At 52.5% G+C, this 23,998-nt stretch overlaps 1 protein-coding gene across 1 annotated transcript in view; it reads right to left on the bottom strand.

The window, feature by feature from the left end:
• Positions 1 to 23,998, bottom strand: part of PREX1 (phosphatidylinositol-3,4,5-trisphosphate dependent Rac exchange factor 1) — a 175,142-nt gene that overhangs the window by 96,927 nt on the left and 54,217 nt on the right. The window contains exons 2-3 of the mRNA XM_026503688.4: positions 4,743 to 4,814; positions 888 to 1,010 (exon numbers count right to left, since the gene is read on the bottom strand). Coding sequence (XP_026359473.1) covers positions 888 to 1,010; positions 4,743 to 4,814 — 195 coding nt within the window. The remainder of the gene's footprint in view (positions 1 to 887; positions 1,011 to 4,742; positions 4,815 to 23,998) is intronic.

Genomic DNA, 23,998 nt, shown 5'->3' with positions numbered 1-23,998 from the left:
CTATTTCCAAAGTGAGAACGGTAACAGTACACACTGTTGAAGGCTGTTGTGAAGTTGGTTTTTTTTTTTTTTTTAAAGATTTTTTATTTTTTTATGTGACAGACAGCCAGCGAGAGAGGGAACACAGCAGGGGGAGTGGGAGAGGAAGAAGCAGGCTCCCAGCGGAGGAACCTGATGTGGGACTCGATCCCGGAATGCCGGGATCACGCCCTGAGCCGAAGGCAAACGCTTTAACGACTGCGCTACCCAGGCGCCCCGGCTGTTGTGAAGTTTTAATGAATGATAATATGTAAAGCACTGCAAACAGTGCCCGGCACAAAGTTTGCGATCAACTCGGTAGTTAGTGCTTGGGTTTTCGGGTGCCCACCCCCTCCTTCCTCCAGCCATCCCCTCACTATTCCAAGCCACTTGGCAATCCTGCAGGAAGACAGAGGCTATTAGGAAGAGCATCAGCCTCTCGGACCAGCAGGTGAAGTGGGACCCTAAGACACCCTCATGGGCCAGAGGCTGGCTGAGCGGGGACTCACACCCAGGTCTGTCTGACCCAAGGCCTCCCTCTTGGCACTGACTACCCCTGTCGGTCACTCTGCGGCAGAAGGGCCCTGCCAAACCAGGAGGTCATGGGAACCCCAGGACACAGGCATTCAGCAAGGAGCCCCGAGGGAAAGGGAGCCACACTCTACGTGGCACTGAGGGGAGGGAGAGCCCGCTCAGAATACCACTAGTCTGCTGGGCCTGAACTGCTTCCCGTTGCTCCCGGGAGCAGAGGCTGGGCCTGCCTGCCACCTGCCGCTCCATCTCCCACACAGGCCTGCTGAGGAAGCTGGGGAAGAAGCCCACTTCCCCAAAGCCGCAGGCTCCGACAGAGGCTGGGCCATGGTACTCACAAATTTTAAAAAAACATTGCCAAGTTCGTGCTGAGACTGAGGCTCGGGATGTAAACAGTACTCCAAGGCAGCCAAGAAATCCTTATGAACTTCCAAGATGTCTTCGATGTTCGAGAACAGCACCTGCGAGGAAAAGGGAGGCCAAAGGATCACATCAATCAGGGCACAGAGGGAGAGCAAAAGCAAGCAAAACACAAACAAACAAACAAAACCAAAACCCCCAGTGCGGATGAGGCTGTAACGCAACAGGCACTCTGATACATTGGAGTCAGTTTACCCTATTAATAAAAATAATGCTAAAACAAAATATGGCCAACGTTTATGATGCAGGATTAATGCCCAATCCTGTGCTAAGAACTTTACGTGCATTGATGGCCCTAATGCTCACTGTAACCCCATGAGGTAGAGACTACTGTCATTCCTCATTTATAGACGAAGAGCAGGGACCCAAAGTGAATTAACATTCTCAAGGTCACACAGTCCAGTAAGCAGCGAAACTGAGGTTCACACGCAGCATGCAGAGAATTTTATATTAAGACATTCATCACGGTTTTCATCGTGGCCAGACAACCAGTGTGTCCAATCATAAGGCTGATTTTTAAAACGATGGGGGTACTTCCACGCACCTATTAAAATTATGTGGCAGAAGAAAATACAGTAGGGAAGGATGTCCAAAATATCCTTGCGTTAGCATGCACAAACAATATATAACATGAGTGCCTTTTTCCCCATGTGAATCTACAAAGTTTGAAATGCATAATCTGACCCACCAATTCTCCATTTTAGAATTTAGCCTGTCAATCAGTGGTCTCCAAACAGGGACAACTGTGTCCCCCAGGGAACGTCTGCCAGTGTCTAGGGACATCTGTGGTCATCACAAATGGTGGGGAAGGATGCTACCGGCATCTGCTAGGTAGAGGCTACGGATGCTGTGAAACACCCTACAATACACGGACAGCCCCCCAGCAAAGAATCATCCAGCCCAAAGTGTTAATAATTCCAAGGTGAAGAGCCTGGTGGATAGACAAGGACATGCTACAGCCTTATTGGCAAAAGCAAAAAACTGGGGGAAAAGGCAAATGTCCAAAGGGGGACTCGTCAAATAGTTAAATAAACTGGAGTGGTTATAACTGAATAAACTCTACATGCGGAAATACTATGCGGCCTATAGAAAGAATCTGTAGCTCTGTATATGTGGATACGGGATCCTGGAATGATTCTGAATATACATTAGCAAGTGGGGGGACAATCATGGTGCCGAGCAAGATTCCAGCATGGGCCCATTTTTGTTGATGAAAAAGAAAAAAGGGGGGGGGATGTGGGGGGAGCCTGGGTGGCGTTGGTTAAGTATCTGTCTTCGGCTCAAGTCATAATCTCAGGATTGTGGGATCGAGCCCAGCATCGGGTTCTCTGCTCAGTGCAGAGTCTGCTTCTCCCTCTCGCTCTGCCCCCGCTCAGTCCCCACCCCCAACCTCAAATAAATAAAATCTTTAAAAAAATAAATTTAAATTTAAATTTTTTTTAAAAAGGCCATTCCTCTCTAGACTGGCAAAAGCAGAGACTATCTGAATGAAGAGTCAAGCTGGTGACTGCAGGGACTTCTGGGAAAAGGAACTAGGAAGAATTTCACGTACTTACTTAAGGTCCTTTTGAACGGCATAAATTCTTTATTCCTTCTTTTTTAAAAAAGAGGTGCATTTTTTTAATTTAATTTTGAAGAAGGTACCCCCAGGGTTCAAAAACTAAAACACAGCACAATGAATCCAGTGAGGAGTCCCTCCCCCCAGCCATCTCACTGGGGCTCGCAGCAGGGGTAACGGTGTTACTCCTGGTTTCTGGTTCCCTCTAGGTTTTCTTCCTCATTCATTTGTTCAGCAAATACTGACTGAGCGCCTGCTCTATGCCAGGCACTGTTAGAGACCCTGGGGGATACAGCAGGGAACAGACAAGTACATGCCTCCACGGAGGTGACATTGGAATGGAAGGGAACAGACAACAAAGAACAAGAACAGAATATTCCAGGGGGTCAGAAGCACTAAAGACAAAAGTAAAACAGGAAGGGAGTCCCAGGGTGGGGCAGAGGGCCAGGGACAGTCACTCTGAGAAGGTGACATCTGAGTCGAAGACCTCAAGGAACGAAGACCAACCCCACTGACTTTTGGAATGCACCAGAAAGTCTGCAGAGGGAGATGGCCTGAGGGTGGGCAGGGAAGGCAGAGGGGTGGAGACCATTCCTCAGTGGCTGCGCTTTGAGAGGGCCAGGGAGTGTCTTGCTCCTCCGCCTCGCCCTGGGGGACACTCATCAGGCAGGTGGCTGGAAGAATCACGTGTGCTCTCTGGTTACGCTTCTCTCTCTCATCCTTTCCAGTTCACATGGTTGAATCGGCTTATGTTAAAGACAGGTAGGATAGAGCCTAGTGCCATACTTCCTCCAAGGGACGGCGGCAAAATTTCAAAATAAATACCTGTCTCCCAAAAGAAACGAGAGCCTGTGTCCACCAAATGGCATATGTAAGAATGGTCCTAAAAGCCCGGAACTGGAAATAACTCAAATATCTGTCGGCAGGAGAATGGATGGTAATTTACAGGACGTTCGAACTATGGATCATGACCTAGCAACTGAAGAGACTGAATCATAGCCACACATAACGACGTGGGCAAATCTCACACACATACCAGTGGGCAAAAGGCACTAGACGTGAAAGGGCTCACTTTTCATAAAGTTCACAAACAGGCAAAACTGATCAGTGGTTTACCTTTGGGGAGTGGGCATTTATGGGGAGGGGAACACAGAGGAGCCTACGGGGGCGGGAAATGCCCCGTCTTCACTGTGGTCCTGTTCGCAGGTGTGTTCACATGTGAAACTGCATCACGTTTTAACACTTAGGATGCACTCTTTACTGAGTCATAGCTTATTCAAAAAGTTTCTAAAAAAACCGTAATAAATTATAATTTAAAATTCTAATAACTGTTAAATTGCAAAAAAGAAATAAATTGTGAGAAATACACGTAACAAATAAACAGCAGGTCCTCAGAAAATATTTGCTGAACGGAAGAATACGTGCATGCCTAAAGTACTTAAATCCCAGCGCTATCAGGAACCAGCCAGGCAGCGAGACCCGAGCAGGTCTCTTTACATCTAAAGCCTTAGCTTTCTTATCAAAAATCTGGACTCAGAATTATCCACTGTAAGGTCCCTGTCCAGACTAACCGAGACATGTGGGGGGAACATCCTGTTGGACCAAGTCCTTCGTGTGCAGTACGTGCCAGTCACCTCTGACGCCCACCCCACCCTGCCCCCGCTCTCCCTCTGGACCAGGACCGCGGAGCCCCGAGAACTAAAGGCGGCTTCCCAGAGAGTGAGGTCACGCTAGAAAGCCAGGCCCGGGGAGTGCAGGGGCCCCCGCTATGCACACAGAGGGCCTATTGACGTCCTCCCGAAACTCCCCAGAGCCACAGCCAAGACGAAGGCCGGACCCAATTACTCAACCGCCCTGCCTCGACACTCAATGCCCAGTGCAGGGGCACAGGCCAGGGCTGCCAAGAGGGCAGCTGGAGGTGCCAGGCTCCCAGGAGCGCTTGGGAAGGGATTTTCCGCTGGCTCCATGCCAGGGGGCCCTGGCACAGAGAAGTCTGGAAGACAGGATGGCCATGGTGAGCAAGGAGACAAAGTCTCGAGCTGGCTGAGTCCTCCTGACATCCGCCAAGCACGGAGCCCCCAGAGGCTGCAGGAGCAAGCTGTAGGAAGGCAAAGCCAGCTGCCCGCAGGGTGGGCGCGCCTCCCACTCTGCCCTCTGAGCCTCGCTCCTCCAGCAGCAGCACAGTGTGCAAAGGGGCTGGCTCAGCGGTCCGCACCTTGACGTTCTCCTCCGTGAGGCCCTTCTCCACTGAGTCCGCCACGTTCTGCCGGATGCGATGCAGGAATGCCTAGGGGAAGAGAAGCAGGGAGACGTGAGCATCCAGGTCCCCGATCTCCCGGGGAAAGGAAAAACCTACCCGGCTTCTGCATGAAACACACTGGAATATCCCTCACCCCCTTCGGTCAACAAATGTTGACTGAGCATCTCCTGGCCCAGGCCCTGTGCAGGGAACACGGCAAAGCCTTGCCTTCTGGGAGACGCACCCCCATCTGCTTCCTCGCCCATGGGTCTCTCTCAGGCTATAATTCATTTCCCTTCTTTTTTTTTTTCCTTTTTCAAAAACTTAACTTCTTAATAATAACACATTCACATGGTTCAAAAGTCAAAAATATAAAGAGTCAAAAATACGAGAAGCTTCTCTCCTACACCCTGGGCCCTAGGGCATCTAGTCCCTCCCCACCCCCCAGGGAAACCACAGCTCCTGGTGTCTTGGGTACCCTTCCAGAGAATCTTCATGCAAAAATGACGCATGGGAATTGATAGACTTATACACATACACACACACGCGTATTCTTATTTTTCCCCTTTTTTACACACCAAAAAAAATAGCAGCATACCCAGGACAGGCAGCACCTGCTTTTCCCACTTAATCCTGTTTAGAGACCCTTCCTATCCTCCACTGGGAGCATCCTCATTCTTTTTTACAGCTGCCCAGGATCCTGCTGTATGGACGGACCGCAGTTGTCCTGCCACTTTTTTCAGGGGCTCAGAACGGAGAAATCATCTCTGTCCTCTGTGAGGTGACAGACGCCAATGAAGGGGGGGTGCTGGGGACTGCGAGGAGCTGGTAAGCACGTTCCATCAAAGGTGGGGGGGGTGGCCGCTTCTCCCTTCCAAGTGTGGTCAGGTGGGAAGGTGGCGGGCCCAGTACCACCAGGTGTTCTGGAATTTTTTTTCAACAGAAGCCAGAAATAAAGTGGTTTTTTGGTTTGTTTTTATTTTTGTTTTTTTTAGCAAAGTCTCCCAGTTTTAAAATACTGGTCATTTTTGTGAAGAACAGGATTTTAGGGTTGAGCGTGACGGGAGGGGGACACCAGAATGGAGGGGTGCAGTCATGCTGATGAGAAATGACAAAGGACGGTGGCCTGGCCCTCATGTGGGTGGGACAGAGCAGGTGGTGGAAAGACTACTGATAAGAACGTGGGGGGTGGGGAGACGCACCCAAGGGAGACTGAGGCCGGTCCCACACGGCAAACTCTGCCTGGTCTGCCCCCACTGGAGGACTCGGACCCAGGCTGACCTGGCATCAGCTATAGGACATCCCCTGTGAAAACGACTTCATGGTCCTGTCACGGCCACAGGGCCATAAGGAGGTGTGGTGGCCCGTCGGCTGCCCTCCCTGCCACAGCTGATTATAGCAAAGGGGATCTGCGCGGGGTCCCCACTGCAGAGCCGGCTGCAGGTTAATGAAGAATGTGTCGCGTGTGCCCATGCTTGTCTGGAGAGATCTCCAAGTGGCGGGGACACAGAGGGGACAGCCCAGGACGGAGGAAAGCAAGGGCAGGCAGGCCAAGAGGAGGCTGGCCTTCCACAGACGGCTGTCAGATCCTTTTCCATCACCCAGTGGATGTCAGTGGCTGTCGCAGGGCGCCAGCCACCGCAGGCTCAGGTCTCCAAGGGGCTGATGCACTGGTGCCTCGTGTCGTGGGTCACGGGGAGGAAAGTAAGGACACAGAGCCAGGCACAGCATATCCACCAGTCCCCTCAGCCCATTTTTATGTCCCCAGCCTGGACTTCTCCCCTGAAGACTCCATATATTCCACCCGGATGCCAAGGGGCATCCGAAACCTAGTTCCCGATCCTCCCTCCCAACCCAAACCACCCAAGCTCTTCCCAGCCCGACTGACAGCACCGCTGCCTGCCGGGGGCTCCAGCAGAAACCCCTCAGTCGTCCCAGTCACCTGCCACCCCTCTCTCTGGCACCCCACTTCTATCCATTAGAAAATTCTATCAGCTTTACCTTCAACAGGTATTAAAAATCCAACCTTGGGGGCACCAGGGTGGCTCAGTGGGCTGGTCATCCAACCCTTGGTTTCCACTCAGCTCATGATCTCATGAGTCGTGGGATCGAGCCCCACGTCAGGCTCTGTGCTCAGTGGGGAGTCTGCTTGAAGACTCTCACTCTCCCTCTGCCCTTCCGCCTGCTTGCGTGTGCACCCTCTCTGTCTCTCTCTCAAATAAATAAATAGATCTTAAAAAAAAAAAATCCAACCTCTTCTCTCCACCTCCATGGCCATCCCTGCCCCAGTCCAAGGCACCTCTAGACTAATGCAATCACTCCTCCCTGCTCCCCCTCATTGCCCCCCAAAGTCCTCTCTCCACACGCTACCAGAAGAATCCTATTAAATATGTAAATCAGATCCTGTCAATCCACAGCTTAAAATTCTCCATGGCTTCCGACTACACTTAAAGAAACAAACAAACAAATCCTTCCACAGCCCATAAGGCCCCCATGATCTTGTCCTAGCCAATCTCTCAGCACTTTCCAGCACTCCATCACTCCACACCTCAATAATCTTCAGCCCCACCATCATTCTATTTCTTCCACCTGCCAGGAAACATTCCTGCCTCTAGGACCTTGGCACATGCTGCTCTTACTAGCAGGATATTCTCCCTGGCTCTGCCATGGGCCAGCTCCTTAACATCCATCAGGACTTAGCTCAAATGTCACCTCCTCCAGGAAGCCCTCCTTGTCTTCATACACTCCCCACCTTCCCATCTTGCATTAAAAATCCATTCGACAGATGCAAAGAGTGAGGTTAGGCAATCTACATCAGCTCCTAAGGGAAAGGCCAAGATAAGAAGGGAGCATGGCTGGAACGAAACCTTTACCCCAATCCAACGATAAAGGCCAGGTTTGGAAACTGACAGTTTGTGTTTAAACCAGATATCCTCCTTTTCCTGCTGTGTAAACTCAGGAAAATGCATTAACCTCTCTGAGCCTCGCTTTACTCTTCCCAAATAGGGGGATCATAGCAACACCACCCTACCTTTCAGAATGTAATAGGATAAAGTGAATAAAAGCTCCATGAGGGCAGGGGGCTTGCCTGTCTTGCTCCCAGCGGTATTCCTGGGACACAGCAAGCACTCAACAATCAAAGGAAGGGATGGGATGTGCCCGACACACAGCAGGAGCCTACTGGAAGCCTGCTGACCTTTCCTTTTAAAGGGCCAGGGCCGGGGGACAGGAGCTCCTAGAAGATGCTTCAGTAGGCAGTGGTGCTGCTGGGAAGGCCGGCCTCCAGCCTCCTGAGACTGGAGGGAGACAAAGGCCTGCTGGCCCAGCACTGCTGGGGACAGCAGGAAGCTGGGAGTGCTGGCCTAGATTGGGGCTTCCTGTCCTGGTTTCTTGGAGCAAGCAAAGCTACCCCTATTGTGCTGGGACAATGAGAGGCCTCTCGGGCCACCCACAGAGGAGCCGCAAACGGGCCGGGCCTGCGTGATGGGGACAATGGGCAGCTCGTGACCCAGAAAGAATGGATAGGCAGGGGCTCTGGGCCCAGCCCCTTGCGCTGCCCAAGGCACAACTGGCTTTTCTAGCCGGTGCCAATGCCCTCCATGCGGGCGGGGTGGTTAGAGGGACCCTCGGGGGCAACTCCTGGCCCAAGCCTTGACAGCTCTGGAACACTCGGCCAAAAGCAGGTCTGTCTCGGGAGCCTCACTTAGAGACGAGGCCATTCTCAGGAGTCCCAGGGCTGCCTGAGACTCTGCTCTGGCCCCGACATCTCTGTCCGTGTGGTGTCCATGCCGCCGGGCTCCCTGCCCCCACACCTGCCCAAGCCCCCCTCTGCTTTTAATGACGATGATGCTGGAATACGTGAAGGATTTAGAAAAGGACAGAGAAAAAGCCAACCAACACCCACAAACTCAGCTTTGGCAAATCTTAGCATTACCCCAAATTTGCTTCAGACCATTTTCTAAAAGAAATTCATCAAATCTGGGGGAGGTGCAGACTGGGAAGGGGCACCAGGGAGCCCTGGGAGGTGCTGGAAATGTTCTATTACTTGATCTGCGCGGCGGTTACAGGCCAATGCATATGCAAAGCCTCATCAGTGTGTATTGTATCCCCACGTACCGTGTGAATCTCAAACCTCAGTGCGGAACAGGAAGAAAAGAATCACGGCAGAAACAGGTGAGCCACCTGTGCACCTGCCCCCCCAGCGTTGTTCACTTTGTTGCTGAGGACTTAGACGTGTAGTACCCACTCGCATGGGGCAGAAGTGTAGGTCGTTTCAAATGTCCTTCGAATACACAAAGCTACGAGTAGTAGGTCCACGGGGCCCAGGTGCTCCAGATCCCCCAAGTTCACCTGGGTCTCCTGCGGTACGAGCGTGCCAGTCCCTCCAGATGTGTACGCAGGTGTGAGATTGTTGGCCCGAGGTGAGAAACATGTTCAACTTGACAAGTGAATACCAAACAGCTCTCTGACGTGACCGTACCCACATACACTCCAACCAGCAGTGGACGAGAGTCCCCACGACTCCACACCCAGAACAATACCCAAGTGCTCTCATTCTTTCACGTACCAGACTTGTGCTGAGACCCACACGGTCCCATCATTAGTTGATTTCGAACCCCACAATCAGCTTTCAGGGTAGGTATATTGGTCCCACTCTACAGATGAGAAAAACTGAGGCCCAGAGGCTAAGTAACCTAATAGAAGTCAACTAGCCAGAAATCAACAGAGCCAAACCCGAGCCCAGGACTGTCTGACTCCTGCTTGCTGCTCAGAGAGGACCAGACAGGCTGCTCCTTGGGCCCAAGTGTCTCCAGGGCTCCCAGACACAGCAGGATCGATCAGTGACGTCTGCCACAGCTATGGCAATGGCGGGGCTAGCAGGGCTGTGTGTTTGCCGTCTCCAGAGAACTCCTACTGCACGGAGGAAACCAGGGAGCATGAGAGGCACTAATCCGAGGTCAAACAAAAAGTTAGGGATAAAACACGGATCGGAACCAGGTCTCCCGATGTGCGGCTCACACCTGCCCCATCTTTGCCTTGCAGCAGCGGTTCCCAACTCAGAAGTGACTGTGCCCTTCAGAAGAGATGACAATGTCTGCAGGCACCTGGGGTTGTCACTAGGGATGTGAGTGCTACTGGGCAGAGGTCACGGATGCCGTTAGACATCCTACAGTGACCATGACGGGCCCCAAAGAGATGTGTCTGGTCCCCAAGCGTCAGTAGTGCCAAGGAAGAGTAAGCCCTGCCTTAGAAGAGGCTCCTACTAAAACCCAGAAAGACAAGACGCTGCGGGATGAGGGCTCCTCCCGCCCCTCTCACTCAGCTGCAGGGAGCTAGTCCCCTCTTGTCCCGTGAACGCAGTGGGCCTGTCCCCCCCAGCCCCCTGCGGTGGCTGCTCTGTGCCAGGGAGCTTTCTTCCCAGACGTTCGACCAGCAGGGGAGACGCTTGCTCAGAGAGGTCTCCTCTTAGGCCCAGGGAAAGGACAGTCTCGCCACGCTCCCCACAGCCATCTGAACCCTGTCACCCTCCCCTGAATTGGTCACTGTCGGCAGTGGCCTGATCGACGGAGTTACGTATGTACCGCCCTGTCTGGCAGCGTCTCCCCCGTAGAGCGCGAGCTGTCTCGGGGCAGAAGGCGGTTTCGTTCACTGCCATGTCCTCAGCCCACAGCAGGTGCTTAACAAAGGTGTGGAGGACAGGTGGGAGAGGGAGAGAAACCGAGGCAGGGGGCCCAGAAGAGGCTCCAGAAGTAACCAGTACAGAATTGGGAGTACTAGAATAGTAACAGTAATAATAATAGCAATAATAAAACATTCGCTCTTGGTTATTTGTACCATCCCTCACATCTTCGGCGCTATTATGTGCCCAGTGCTGCGCGAAGTGTTTTAATCCTCAGACAACAATAGCAGGTAGGTACTATTACTGCTGTGCCCATTTTACAGAGGAGGGAACGGAGGCCCAGCACAGTAAAGAGCTTACCCGAAGCCACCTAGCTAGCAAGTGGCAGAGCTGGGCCTCGAACCCAGGCAGTCTGGTCCGGTGATGAGTCCCCAGCCTACCCCCCCAACACACATGTATCCTCGGTGAGGAACTACAGACAACAAACCACACGAGCATAAAACAGGTAGCAGCTGCCCTTCGGGGTGCCTCTGGGGAGCTGCCATCTGTCTGGAACCTGCAGCCACAGCCTGGGGAGGATCAATCTCTCCCTGGAGATAAAAAGGATAGAAAGAGGCCTCCAAGTGGCTCTCTGAGACTGATGCCAGCAACCTGATCACTGGGGGAAGGGGGGCTCGGCTGCCCCCCAAGGACATCCCTGCCGTGGCCAGGGTGACCTCACCAGACATATGGTGAAATCGGAGAGGGCCAGGGGACCAGCCAGGAGTGAGGGGCGGTGGGGGGGCGGGGCAGCCCCGGACTACAGCAAGGACAGAGGAAAGGGGGGACCCATCCCCCACCACGGTCTGGGTGGCCGGGTGTCCAGGGAAGCAGCATGTCACAGAAAAGCAGGGCCCTCGAGTCCAAGCAGTAACAATGAAACAGTAAAACCAGCAGAGTGGGGGCTGCGTGGCCTGCTCCCAGCAGCCCCACAGAGGCCAGAGTTTGGGGAGACCCCTCAAAGGCCCACTGACTCCTTCGAATGCCCAAATTCTATGCTCTATCCATTCAAGTTCCGGGCATTTATGCCATGGCAAAAAATAAATCTCACACGTGACATCGAGATTTAACTTCAGTATCTGATTTATAATTCTATCCCTTGGGGTTCAGTTAAATAAATTGTCCATCTCCACAAAGGACGATCATGCTAGAAATGGTTTTTCAGAAGTCCATTTAATGGTATGGACAAAGGCTATTGATGGTTCCCTGACGGTGGGGGGAAAAATACAAGTTACAGAATACAGAAAATATAATCTCATTTTTTGTTAAATAAATCATCTCCACATGAGCGCAGAAAAAAGAAGTGTGGAAGGAAAGAACCTGAACTGTGTGAGAATATGGCCAACATTAGTAGCTGTCCCCCAATATCTGGTCTCGCCTTTAAATAGAATCCAAGATTTTAGAATAAAGACTATTTCCCAGCTTCCTTTACAGCTAGGTATGGCCGTGTGACTAAGTTTGGGCTAGGGACTGTAAGTGCACATACCCGGCACAACATCTTGGAGGTATCCTTGGGGATGGGAAGAACAGGCAAGGATTCTTTTCTGCTATTCCTCCTTCCTACCGATTGGATAACCAATGTGATGCCTGGAGGTCAAGCAGCCACCTTGTACCATGAAGTGGAAACCATACTGAAGAAGATGGAGCAGTGACAGAGAAGCCTATGTCCCTAAGGACAGAAGAGCCAGTGTATCTGCCCCGGACTGCCTGTAATTCAGTAAGAAAGAAAACTTCCATCTCATTAAAACCCTTACTGGGGTTTTATCGCTAGCCAGGGAACCTAATTCTGAGAATGGAATTAGAAGTGATTTTAATTTTCTTCTTTCTTCATTTCTGTTTTTTTCCACATTTCCAAAATGAGCATGCCACTTTCTAATCACAAGTCATTCTCTAACATAAATGTATTTTCCTTCTTTCTTTCTTTCTTTCTTTCTTTCTTTCTTTCTTTCTTTCTTTCTCTCTTTTATTTTGGGCAGAAGAGTTGGCTACACAAACCAGGCCCTCCTGCCCACCCAAATTATCATTTCTTCAGCGTCGAGGAGGCTAGTCTGCATTCTCCTCCCGAAGGGCGTGTGTCCCCGTGCAAATAGGGCAGTGCCCGCCGGCGGAGAGCAGGAGCCAGACAAACAGGAGAGGAGAAGGCTTTCCTTCTGCTGTGAGCCTCTGAGCTGCACACCCCTCCTTCTGTGTGTTGACTCTGGAAGCCACAAGGCCCCCCAGGAAGGTGCCCATCTCCGCCTGCCCCCGACGAGCTGGCCTGGCACTTCCACAGCCAGGGGGGAGAGACCATCCCCCCACTCGAGCCCCCACCACCACCCAGGCTGAGAGTGACACCTCCTACACGCCATCCTCGCCCCTTTTTGTGGGGCCTGTGCCAGGAGCAGAAAGCCACTGCCCAGAACAACTTTCCCAAAATACCCAAATTTTCAGATTAGAGACGTCATAGTCAGGGAAGGTTACACATTCACTCACAGATATACCAGACAGGACTGAGAGAAAATAACATTCCTTTTACAACTTCACACTTATTCCTTTATGTCACGTCCCCCATAGCACATGATGAATTCTGCATATGTATATAAAATTCATGTCACTATATAAAGCAGCACAAATAATGTTGCATCGTACCATAGCTTTAACAGACTAATATCTTCTTGTAAGCACTAGAAATAAGCTACAGTTGAGGCCTCCATACTGTTCCATGAACATACAGGGCACCATCCCACCCCAGGGCCTTTGCACTTGCCCTTTGTCTGGAAGACTGTCTCCAGATATCCGCAGGGCCCCTTCCTCACTGAATTCATTCCCATCTAGAACCAAACGTCACTTCTAAGAGGCCTTCTCCTACCACCCCATTTGCAGCAGAAGCTCAGCTCACTCTTGCCCTCCGATCGCTCTATCTCACCCATCTCTTCCTGCCCTACGGCACTTACCTCCACCTACACATATCTATTTCCTTGCTTATCACTCATTTACTGCCTGCCATGTCTACACCAGGAAAGCAGAGGCTTATTCACACAGCATCCACTCCTAAGCCTAGATCGTTGCCTGGCACAGAGGAGTAAAAGTGGGTTCGCAGGTGCCTGATGATGACCAGCTTGTTTGACCTTGGGAACAATCCTACAAGGTGTGCTGTGAGCATCCCCATTTTAGGGAAAAGGAAACCAGGGCATAAATCTGCACATGGAGGCCCTACAGTCAGCCGGCCAGGCTCTGTGCCTGGGTAACAAGGCCTCGCCTTGCAACGTGCTCACATAAGGATTAAATAAACACCATGTGTCAACCTGTGTGTCTCCCTCCACCCCCACACTGAGAGCCCCCAGGATCCAGCTCGTCACCAGGCACACAGGAGATGCCCAATAAGTACTCGATAAATGACCACGGAAGGGGTAGGCACTTTTAATTCCGTATTAAACAAGAGTAGGCCCTTTCCCCCTGGCCTCTAGGCCTGGATTTTCCGACCACCAGAAACACTGGAGACCCTGGCATGCCTGAGTAGCTCAATGGGTTAAGTGGCTGCCTTTGGCTTGGGTCATGATGCCGGGGTCCTGGGATCGAGCCCCGCATGGGGCTCCCTGCTCAGTGGGGAGTCTGCTTCTCCTCCCTCTGCCCTTCCCCCCTGCTCATGTTCACACTCTCTCTCCCTCTCTCACGCTGTCTCCCTCTCTCAAATAAATAAATAAAATCTTTAAAAAACAAAACACTGGAGACCTTAAAAAATCCGAGTATTGGCTCCAAATGCAAAAAGAAAACCATGTCGTCCAAGGAATAAATCTTGATGTACACGTCTACAAACGTCAACACCAACCAGCTCTACTCGGAGCTGTGCAGACAACACCGCGGGCGTGGACGGCGGGCATATTCTAGCAGACGGGCCATGATGGGAGTCCTGAGGCTGGGCCCCGAGAAGCAGACGCCGGCCAGGATAAGGATTTGAGTGCAAGCAGTCGATCTGGGAGGTGCTCCGGCAAACACAGGCAGGGGAGGGGAGAAGCGGGCCCGGGCGGGGAGGGCAGCTACTATAGGGCATGAGAGCAAGCAAGTGGCCAGGGTGGGCGACAGGAGCTCCAGCCCTCGAGACCCCCTGAGAGCCAGTGCAGAACACGTGTCTCTGAGTGACCCTGGGGCAGGGAGGCAGCAAGGGAGCTGGGGCATTTATACACCAGTCCTGCCTGGAGGGCTGGGGGGAGGGGGTGTTCATTGCCTGGCACTTCGGTGGGCCCTGCAGCTCTGCTGGCCGGACGAAGCCACCAGGCACAGGACTGCAGGGGCTGGCAGTGGCGAGTCTGGCTAGGGGGCCACCATGCAGCCTCCAGAACAAAGAGGGTCTAGGGCCTTGCTGAGGGGTGGGAGGAAACACCTGGAACGGCCCTGTCTGCAGGAGGGAAGCCTTTGAAGAAGGAGGGCACGGTGACTGGTTAACAGAGGCCCCTCCAGGCCAGACTGACATTCCCGGTCCGCACCAGGACAGCCTTCCTGGCTGCTAAAACATGGAAATACTGTGATGAGTGGCAACATCTTGCAGGGGGTGGGGGGCTGAAGTCCGGGGGGGGGGGGCTGCGGAACCGCGGGCAGGCCCCAGTCAGACCTGGAAGCGGTTTCGTACCGGGGCTGCCTCGTGGCCGGGCACCTACATACACTCCCCGTGAGACAGGACCGCCTCCCAGATGCTCCTCGCCCCCCCCCCCCCCAAGCCCTCTCTGCTCTTTGCTCTCCCTCCTCAAATGCGGGAAGGACCCTGCATCTCTCAGGGAAGCGGTATATGAAGTGGCTGAGGCTCAGGGGCTGGAACCCGCCGCCTGATTCAGGTCCTGCCTTCACCACCTGCTACTGTGTGACCTACACCAGGGGCTCCGCCTCTCTGTGCCTCATCTGTGATTCGAATAGGAATAACAAAACCACTGACATCATAGGCTCCGGTGAACCTAAAACGAAATACAATGTAAGCGCAAACAATGTGCTTGGGTCAGCGGGCTCAAATCTCAGCTCTGCCACTGGCAGGCTGTGCAACCTTGAGCAAATTACTTACCCTCTCTCTGCCTCAGTTCCCTCCTCCATGAAATGGGGAAAGAACGAGTCCAGAGGATTACACTAAGGATTACAGAAGCGAACACGGGTAACAAGCACTTCGAGTGGTGCCTGGTACACAGGAAGTGCTCAGTCAAGCATCAGCTAGAATATTCTCCACAGCCCCACCTTGAGTTTACAGGGTATCTTCTGGGAACCCAAGCCCTGGTGTGGATAGATACGAACCCACTGTGTTTCCTAAGGAAACTTCTGGAATTGGATCAACCCCATTTATAGAGCTCCTCCGATCCACCAGGGACTTTTACACTTGTTCTACATTATTTTCACTTATGATAGTTGTGTTTTCCATAAAAACAGTTCCGTGATTGCCTGCCTGCTTCCAAGTCTCCTGGAGTTTCGAGAAAGAGAAAGGCTTTATAAACTGTAGTGGGCTGCCACATCCCCGTCACTAGTGGCACACCTCGCCATCCTGCCCTGTCAACTGCCAACCACGTGACCTCAGTGAGTCACCCTACTTCTCTGACTCTGTGTCCGTGCCTAAAAAAACAGGCAGTTGAGGTTTAAGCGAGATGATGCAGGTAAAAACTCTGTCAACTACAAAGACTTCCTGGAAGAACCTGGAAGAAGTGGCCGGGGGCCACAAAAGGAAGCAGGACCCTGGGGATGATTATATTCTCGGCGGAGAAAGCCATCACCAAGTCTTCTCCATGCGAACCAGCACTACCGGGGCCCTGTGTGCCCTGGAGACACACAGGACAGGACCCTGCTATGGGCGTGTTCGCTCATTCCTGCAGTCACCCATTTACTCAACACTTACGACACAGCTGCTATATACCGGGCAGACCCTGTGCCAGCAGCCAATGACATGTCAGTGACTGAGTGAATCAGCCCGATCTCTGTCCTCGTGGAGCAGCGGCAAGACCAGTTACACACGCATTTTAAAATGCGATGGCAGTGAGGGATGAGTGCTAGGAGTAAAAATAAAGCCGGATCAGGAAACACAGAGGGATGGGGTAGGGGAGCTATTTCACAGACATGGTCAGGGAAAGCCTTTCTGATGAGATGGCATTTGAGGAGATAGATACTCGGGGACTGAGGTGAGGTAGCAGCTTTGCAGCTATCTGATGGAAAGGCATTCGAGGTAGAGGGAACTGTCAGTGCAAAGGCCCCGAGGCACATTCGGTCCTTCCAAGACCATCCTAACTAAACTATCAGTCCCTGCTCCTGACCTGTGTTCTCCATAGTCGCTGTGGATGGTACGCGCGTCCGTTTATCAGCCTATTGTTCAGCTACCGTGCCAGACTGTCAGCTCCAGGAAGGCAATCATGTTTGTCTGACCTGGTAGCGCTGGACCCCCAAAGCCCAGGATTGGGCCTACCACGTGGTAAATCATCTGTGTTTATTTGAGGAATCATAAATCATCTAGAAAAGACTCGCCCTACCCCCAACCTAGTTTCTAGGCCCTGAAAAAAGGTGTCCAGTTCTCACCCAGCACCACTCCATCCCTGAGCATGGAGGAAGTTGCAGTTGAAGCAAAACCCAAGTTGCTACAACCTGTTGTGAACAGGCTGATGCAATAATAGGGGGATGGGAGGGACAGAGGAAAGGCAACACTTTTCCCCACACAGGCCCCACCCCATCCCGGGGCTGGGGCCCGGCTTGCACTCTTCCCTGAACTCACCGACAACCTGCCGTTCTTTCAACAATGATTCCCGCAGAGCCTCCTGCATGCTATCAAGCTAAAACTCACTCTCAAACTGGTGACCCCCAGGCATGTTTCGTCTGACCAGCAGTGGGCTTTGAGAACATTCAGGCCTAGGTCTCAATACCAGATTTCCCATTAAAATCCCAGTTCCTAGCTTCTTCTGGAAAAGCTGACCACAGGTCTCAAATGCCCAGAGGGCCACAGCCGGCTGCAGGAGCACCGCAGCTCCCACCTTCACCCAGGGCCAGCGCTGCTCTTTTCCCCTACCCGCCGTGCTGCTTATACTCACCTTCCTACCTGGGCCTAGGGGCACTTGCCTATGAGATCCCAGTCCTCGATGCAGACCTGGCCACTGAGAGCCCACTGTTCCCACACCCTCACCCAGGGCAGGCATCACTAATGGAACACAGATCTCATTCCTGCTAAGTCCTTTCTACACTGTTGGGAATTTCTCTCCCTTTGTTCTTGGCCCCTAGACCTGTAACGTGGTCTGAGATCCTTCCTATCCTCACCCCAACTTCTCCCCCTCCTTCGGGCCCCTCGGTGTTTTTTCCTGAAGGCTGGGCTCATCGGAGCAGGATTCTGGAGGGGCTTGTCATCCCCAGATTTCATTCAGCTGAAATCTGAACAGGTAATTCATTGTTGTGGGGGCGTCCTGTGTAGGGTGGGATGTTCTGCATTCCTGGCCTCTGCCCGCTAAACAGCGTAACAAACCCTGCCCTCAGTTGTGACAAGAAATGCCCCCAAATATTGCCCAATTTCCCCTGGGGGACGAAATGTCTCCCAGTTAAGAACCACTGCATTACATCACAGTGAAGGAAACGTCTCTAGAGCCAGGCTCCATCATTTACTGGCCTTGTGACCCTGGACAGCCTCTGTCATCTCAGTTTCTCTCCCTGCGAAATGGGGATACAAACACAATGACTAACTGCTGATGGGTGTGGAATTTCTTTGGGGGGGTTGCTAAAAATGTCCTTAAATTAGATGGTGGTGATGGCTGCACACCTCTGTGAATATATTAAAAGCCACTGTATTGCACACTAAACGTGGGTAAATCAGACGGTCCGTGAATTATACCCTGCTAAGCTGTCTCTCTCTCTCTCTCTCTCTCTCTCTCTCTCTCACACACACACACACACACACACACACACACACACACACACACACGGTGCCCACCTTGATGAGCTGAGATGAAATGCGCTAGAAAACACAAAACGGGTGTCAGCCCTTATTGTCAGCACCAGCCCATCAGGGGCCTGTTGGGGGGGGTCAGCTGCGAGGAAAAGCCTCAAGTGACCAGGACGGTGACGGCTGGGAACAGGCTCCGTTTTGGGTGGTATTTCCCGCCGGAATGTCCCAGACAAAGCAAACCAAGTCACTCGGGGGCCCCAGGATGCAGGGCGGGGCGGCGGGACGTCCTGGGGTCCCTGTGCCCGTCTGTGGCAGGACAATGGGTGGAATGTGGTCTCCTCTCCAAGGGGCTGACACTTGACATCTGAAGACAATGACTTTCAAGAGGTTTTGTTTTTTCCTCAGAGCAGCCTTTTTTTTTCCTTCTCCCCAAACAATCGTTTCTGGGGCTGGTGAGGGAGTCCCCCCTCCGCCCCCCGCCCCCGCCGCCCCAGCCTGTGAAGGATTGTGTTTGCAGAGTCAGGAAACAATACACAAAAGTGAGAGAATGTAAAAATAGCGGTACTCAGGGCACGGCCAGGGGACGGGGCTCTGCACAGAAGTTTCCTCTGGTTGATTTTTCCCAGCGCCTGCTCAGACCCCAGGGAAGGAATTCGGGCACAGGAAGAGCAGCGTCTGTCTTGAGGGCACAGACATTTGCCACTCCGATGCAGTTGGGGGGGGGGGTCTTAAATTTAGGGTGTGTCGGCTACGTTCCCACTGCTTCTTGCACATCGCCTTATCCCAGACCACCTCACCCCACTTCACAGAAAAGGAGACCGAGGTTCTCCGTGGAGGAAGTGCCAGCCCCACCACCTACAGCCAGCTGGAGGGAGCCAGGATCTGACCTCTGGGCCATGAGCGTCCAGACACTGCCCGGCTGCATCCGCTCTGACCTAGTCTTGTGCTCTCAGCTTCCAGGGCTACCCACCCACGTGCCGCTCGTGATGCGGCCACATCGATGAAGCTGTCCCCATCCTCACCCTGCCCCACGAGGGCAGGCACCTTCGTCCGCATGGTCCAGCACAGTCTCTGGCCTTCCGGGCCCGGAAGGGGAAGGGAAGGGAGGGAGACCTTGCAGAGGGAGTCTGAAGATGCCATAGAACAGAGAGACCCCACCTGCCCTTGACCACTGTGGTCAACCAAACAAGACGCCCCCACCCCCGCCCAAGAGATGATGTCTGCATCCTCATCCCTGAGCCTGTGAATACACGGTGTTCCATGGTAGAAGGGACCCTGCAGAGGCAATTAAGTTAATGAACCTGAGACAGGAAGGTTATCCCGGAATACCCAGAGGGGCCCAACGTCATCACAAGGGCCCTGGGAAATTTAAAAGGGAGGCAGGAGAAGACAGCGTCAGCGTGGTGCCACGTGAGAAAGACCCCACCGGTTTACTGCTGGCCTTGAGGATGGAAGGGGCCAGGAGCTCAGGAACGCAGGACGACTCCAGAGACCGGAAATGCAAGGAAGTGGATGCTTCCCTGGAGCCTCCATGGGGAACACAGCCCGCCATGTTCCACAACAACTTGATGGTGGCCCTGTAAGTGCCATTTCAGACTTCGCACCTCCAGGAGTCTAAGATAATAATCTCCGTCGTCTCCAGTCACCAAGTTTGTGGCATTTTGTTACAGCAGCAAAAGTTAACGAATACAATCACCTCGCTGGCAAGAGAACTAAACCTCCAAAGCATCTCCAGTAGGAGCTGACATGGTCCTAACACCTCATTGTGAATTATTACAAATACGCAATAGATATTGTTACATAGCATGGCTTCCTATTTCATAGGCTATGTATTAGTCTCATAATCAGTAAGCTGTGAAATGGCTTCTTTCTCCACCACTCAGTCTCTTTTAGCAAATATTCATTAAGGACAGACGATCTGATAATGATAATTATCATAATAATTATAATAATATAAACTATGCTGAACTACCCAATTACATTCAGTTCCTGAGTTTAGAAAGCAAGGAGCCATTTGGTGAGATCAGATGAGGGAAACCCCAGGACAACAAGTTATCTGGACTATATGACGCTGGTGCTTCCAATGCAGTATGGCCACAGGAACGAGCTTCGACATGTATCAAGCACTTACTGTATATCAACGCCAAGGGTCTATAAGGAGGTAACTGCTGTGTCCCTGTTTCACAGACAAGGAAATGCAATCACGGAGTAGAGTCATTTCCTCAAGGTCATGCAAGGAGGAAAGGCCAGAGCCATGACTGAGCCCAGGCCCATGGCACTGCAGAATCAAGTCTTTCCCATGGGACTATTCTGCCTCTTGAGTTCAGAAGTTGGGCGAAGTTCATTGGGGTAGGAGAGCAGCGTGGCCTGGCAGGATGACCGGGGGTTGGGAGGCCTAGGTCGCTTAAACATCCCTGGCTAGAGTGACAACAGGCAAGTCAAGAGCGGATCTTTACAAAATGCAAATGTAGTTTCTTCCATGGATGCCACCATGTCTATCAATGGCTCCCCCCTTGCTCTGAGAGTAACAACCAAAAGTAGGACCCAGCCTCACTGCTACCACCAAAGTATGCTGCAGCCAGCCCAGCCTCTAGGCTCTTCAGGCTGTTCTGAAAACACACCAAGCTTATACCTGCCCCCAGCCTTGGCACATACAGTTCCCTCTACCTCCAACCCTCATTTCCGTCCCTTCACCTAGTTCACAACCACTCACCTCCCCCGCCCTCCCAATGAGGTCACAGCCCACACAGACTCCAGTAGCTCCATATAACCTTTTTTTTTTTGAGAGAGAGAGAGCTTGAGCATGGGGGGAGGGGGGGCCGAGGGAGAGAGAGAGAAGCGGACTCCCTGATGAGTGCATGGCCCGACACACAGGGCTCCATCTCACCACCCTGAGATCACGACCTGAGCTGAAACCAAGAGTCGGACACTTAACCGACTGTGCCACCCGGGGAACCCCTCCACATACCCTCCTTACTTAGCACCACCAGAGCTGGAACTTAACCTTGATTTTGAGATTATTCAATTAATGGCAGTCTTCCTCACCCAACAGGGAGCTCCCAGAGCTCGCTTACTCACAGTTTTATTCTTGTTTCAATCACTCTATTTTAGCCATGGCTTTAGGCCCAGCACTTAGCACCACAGTGCCTGGCATTCAGTACACTTTTGATGAAGGAAGGAAGGAAGGAAGGAAGGAAGGAAGGAAGGAAGGAAGGAGGGAGGGAGGGAGGGAGGGAGGGAGGGAGGGAGGAAGGAAGGAAGGAAGGGTCGGTCCCTTTCCCTGCAGCTCAGTTTCTTCACCTGTAAAACAGTAATAACAGTAGTGCTGACTTCAAGGATCACTACGAGAATTACAAGAAATGATGTACACTAGCTAGGTGGCTAGGGAGACTGACTCCTCCTCTCTGGGCCTCAGTTTTCCCCTCTGCACAATGGGTACGATACAATGCCTACTGCTTAGGACCTGCTGGCTTGGTTCCAAACGCAGCCCTACCACTGACTCGCCGTGTGACCGGGGGAATCCACTCCTGTGCTCCAGCCTCTATTCCCTCTTCTGCGAAATACAGGTCGCAGGGGTCAGACAACAGAACCACAGCTCTGGAGTTGGGGGGTCAGGCCCACCCACTCTAACCGCTCCCAGCCCCCACCACCTTCCAGCCAAATGAACAGCAACCAGCCTCACCACAGAGTGACAGGTCCCCAGAGACTTTACAAGTGAGTCTTTCCACAGCTCCTTCCATGGGGGACTCAACCACGGCCCAGGGACCCCAAGGAGGGAGGAAACAGGAGGGTGGGGGAGGCTCTGGCCCCAGTCCCACCTGCCAGCTGGGGAAGGCCCAAGAGTGTAAACCTCAGTTTCCTCTTCTCTGAACGGAGATTCAAACACCTACCTCAGAAGATCAAACAGATAATGAACCTCAACTTCAGCACCGCCCCAGAAGGAGGCCTCAGGAGAGGTCAGCACTGGCTGTTACCATCACTGATGTTATTTTTATCTGTCAGCGCATCCTGATAAAGGAAAACCTCACCCCAACATACAGACCACACCGTATGTTCCTGACATTTCCCCGAAACTAAGCATCTCCCTCCACACCAGTCATATGGGCTGGTCCGCCCGACACACCGGGCTTATTCCCACCGCAGGGCCTTTGCACATGATGCTGCCTCAGCCTGGAAGATGTTTTCTCCAGCTCTTTACAGCACAGGACAGGTCAAATGTTGCCCCTCAGAGAGCCTATCCCTGACCGTCATGGCTGCAGCAGCCTCCCTCACCCTCAGTCACTCGCTACCACAACAACTCTGCTTTAGGTCCCTGGAAAGCAGTTATCACAATCTATACGGTATTTTGTGCATTGACCAGCTGTCCTTCCCTCCGTGAAGGGCCAGTTCCCTGAGGACAGCAATGTCTGTGTGTCCGGTTCACCGCTGTATCCACGGCCCTTAGAATGGGGTGAGGCAGACAGAAGATGCTCAAAAACGACTTGTTAAGAGAAGAAAGGAGGGAAGTTACATAAGCCTCTGAGTATCCCGTTTCTACATCTGTAACACAGGATAAATAAGAGCCTCTATCTTGGACGGTTCTTTTGAGGATTAAAAAAAACATTCCGGGGCGCCTGGGTGGCTCAGTCGTTAAGTGTCTGCCTTCGGCTCAGGGCGTGATCCCGGTGTTACGGGATCGAGCCCCACGTCAGGCTCCTCCACTATGAGCCTGCTTCTTCCTCTCCCACTCCCCCTGCTTGTGTTCCCTCTCTCGCTGGCTGTCTCTATCTCTGTCGAATAAATAAATAAAATCTTTAAAAATAAAGAAAGAGAAAAATAAAGAAAACATTCCGTGTGCCATCAAGCGCTTAGCACAGGGAAAGGAACACAAGAAAAGCTCAAATTTTTTTAAAAATCATAAATGCCCATCACCAGGGGATTGGCCAAAGTGTGGTGTGTTCACACGATGCGATACAACTCAGCAATCAGAAGGAAAGCTGCTGACACTCACAACGACGTGGCTGGGTCCTGAACACCCTGCCCGAGCCAAAGCAGTCAGCCACAGCGGGGTGCTTCCTGCAGGATTCCACGCCACAAAACCCAGAAGCTGACAAAATGCACCTTGATAAAGAGGTTACAGCAGTTGTTCCTTTTCTAACCCAAAAAGCAAAGGTACTGACTGGCAAGGGGCCTGACGGGACCTCTGGGGCCAGTCAATGTTCTAGATCTTCGCCTGGTGGTGACGCACAGGTGAACCCGTGGCCACGCACGCTGGAGACTTGCGTGTCTTACTGTATGCGGTTACACTGCAATAAAAGCTGTTCCAAAAATTATTTGTCACCAAAGTGACAGAAAGGGGTTTGTTCCCTTGCCCACACGGGGGTCTCGCGGGCCCTGGCAGCAAGCACACCCCTCTGGCTTCGGGCAGACGCGGGCCCCCTCACCACCCACGCAGCCCTGGCTCCTGTGGGGCCCGCTGCCAGAGAGACAAGCCGCCCTCCGCACACACCCCTCCACCACTGCCCTCCGGCCCGGCTTCCGAGAAGATGCCAGAACAGGAAGTCTGCTCTGAGGTTGTGAAGCGAAAAGGCCAAGGGTGGTAGGGGAGGGGAAGGCACGGGGCGGGAGGGGCTCTCCCCTGAACGAGATGTGCCTTGAATACTGTAGGAGATCCTATCTGGGTGTTTGATGGGTGTCCCCCACCCACCGCAGGCACAAGGACATCCACAA

Source organism: Ursus arctos, unplaced genomic scaffold, assembly GCF_023065955.2.
Source record: "Ursus arctos isolate Adak ecotype North America unplaced genomic scaffold, UrsArc2.0 scaffold_16, whole genome shotgun sequence".
In the NCBI taxonomy this organism is placed as follows: Eukaryota; Metazoa; Chordata; class Mammalia; order Carnivora; family Ursidae; genus Ursus; species Ursus arctos.
Note: the sequence above shows the minus strand (reverse complement) of the source record. Positions and strands in the feature narration are given on the sequence as shown.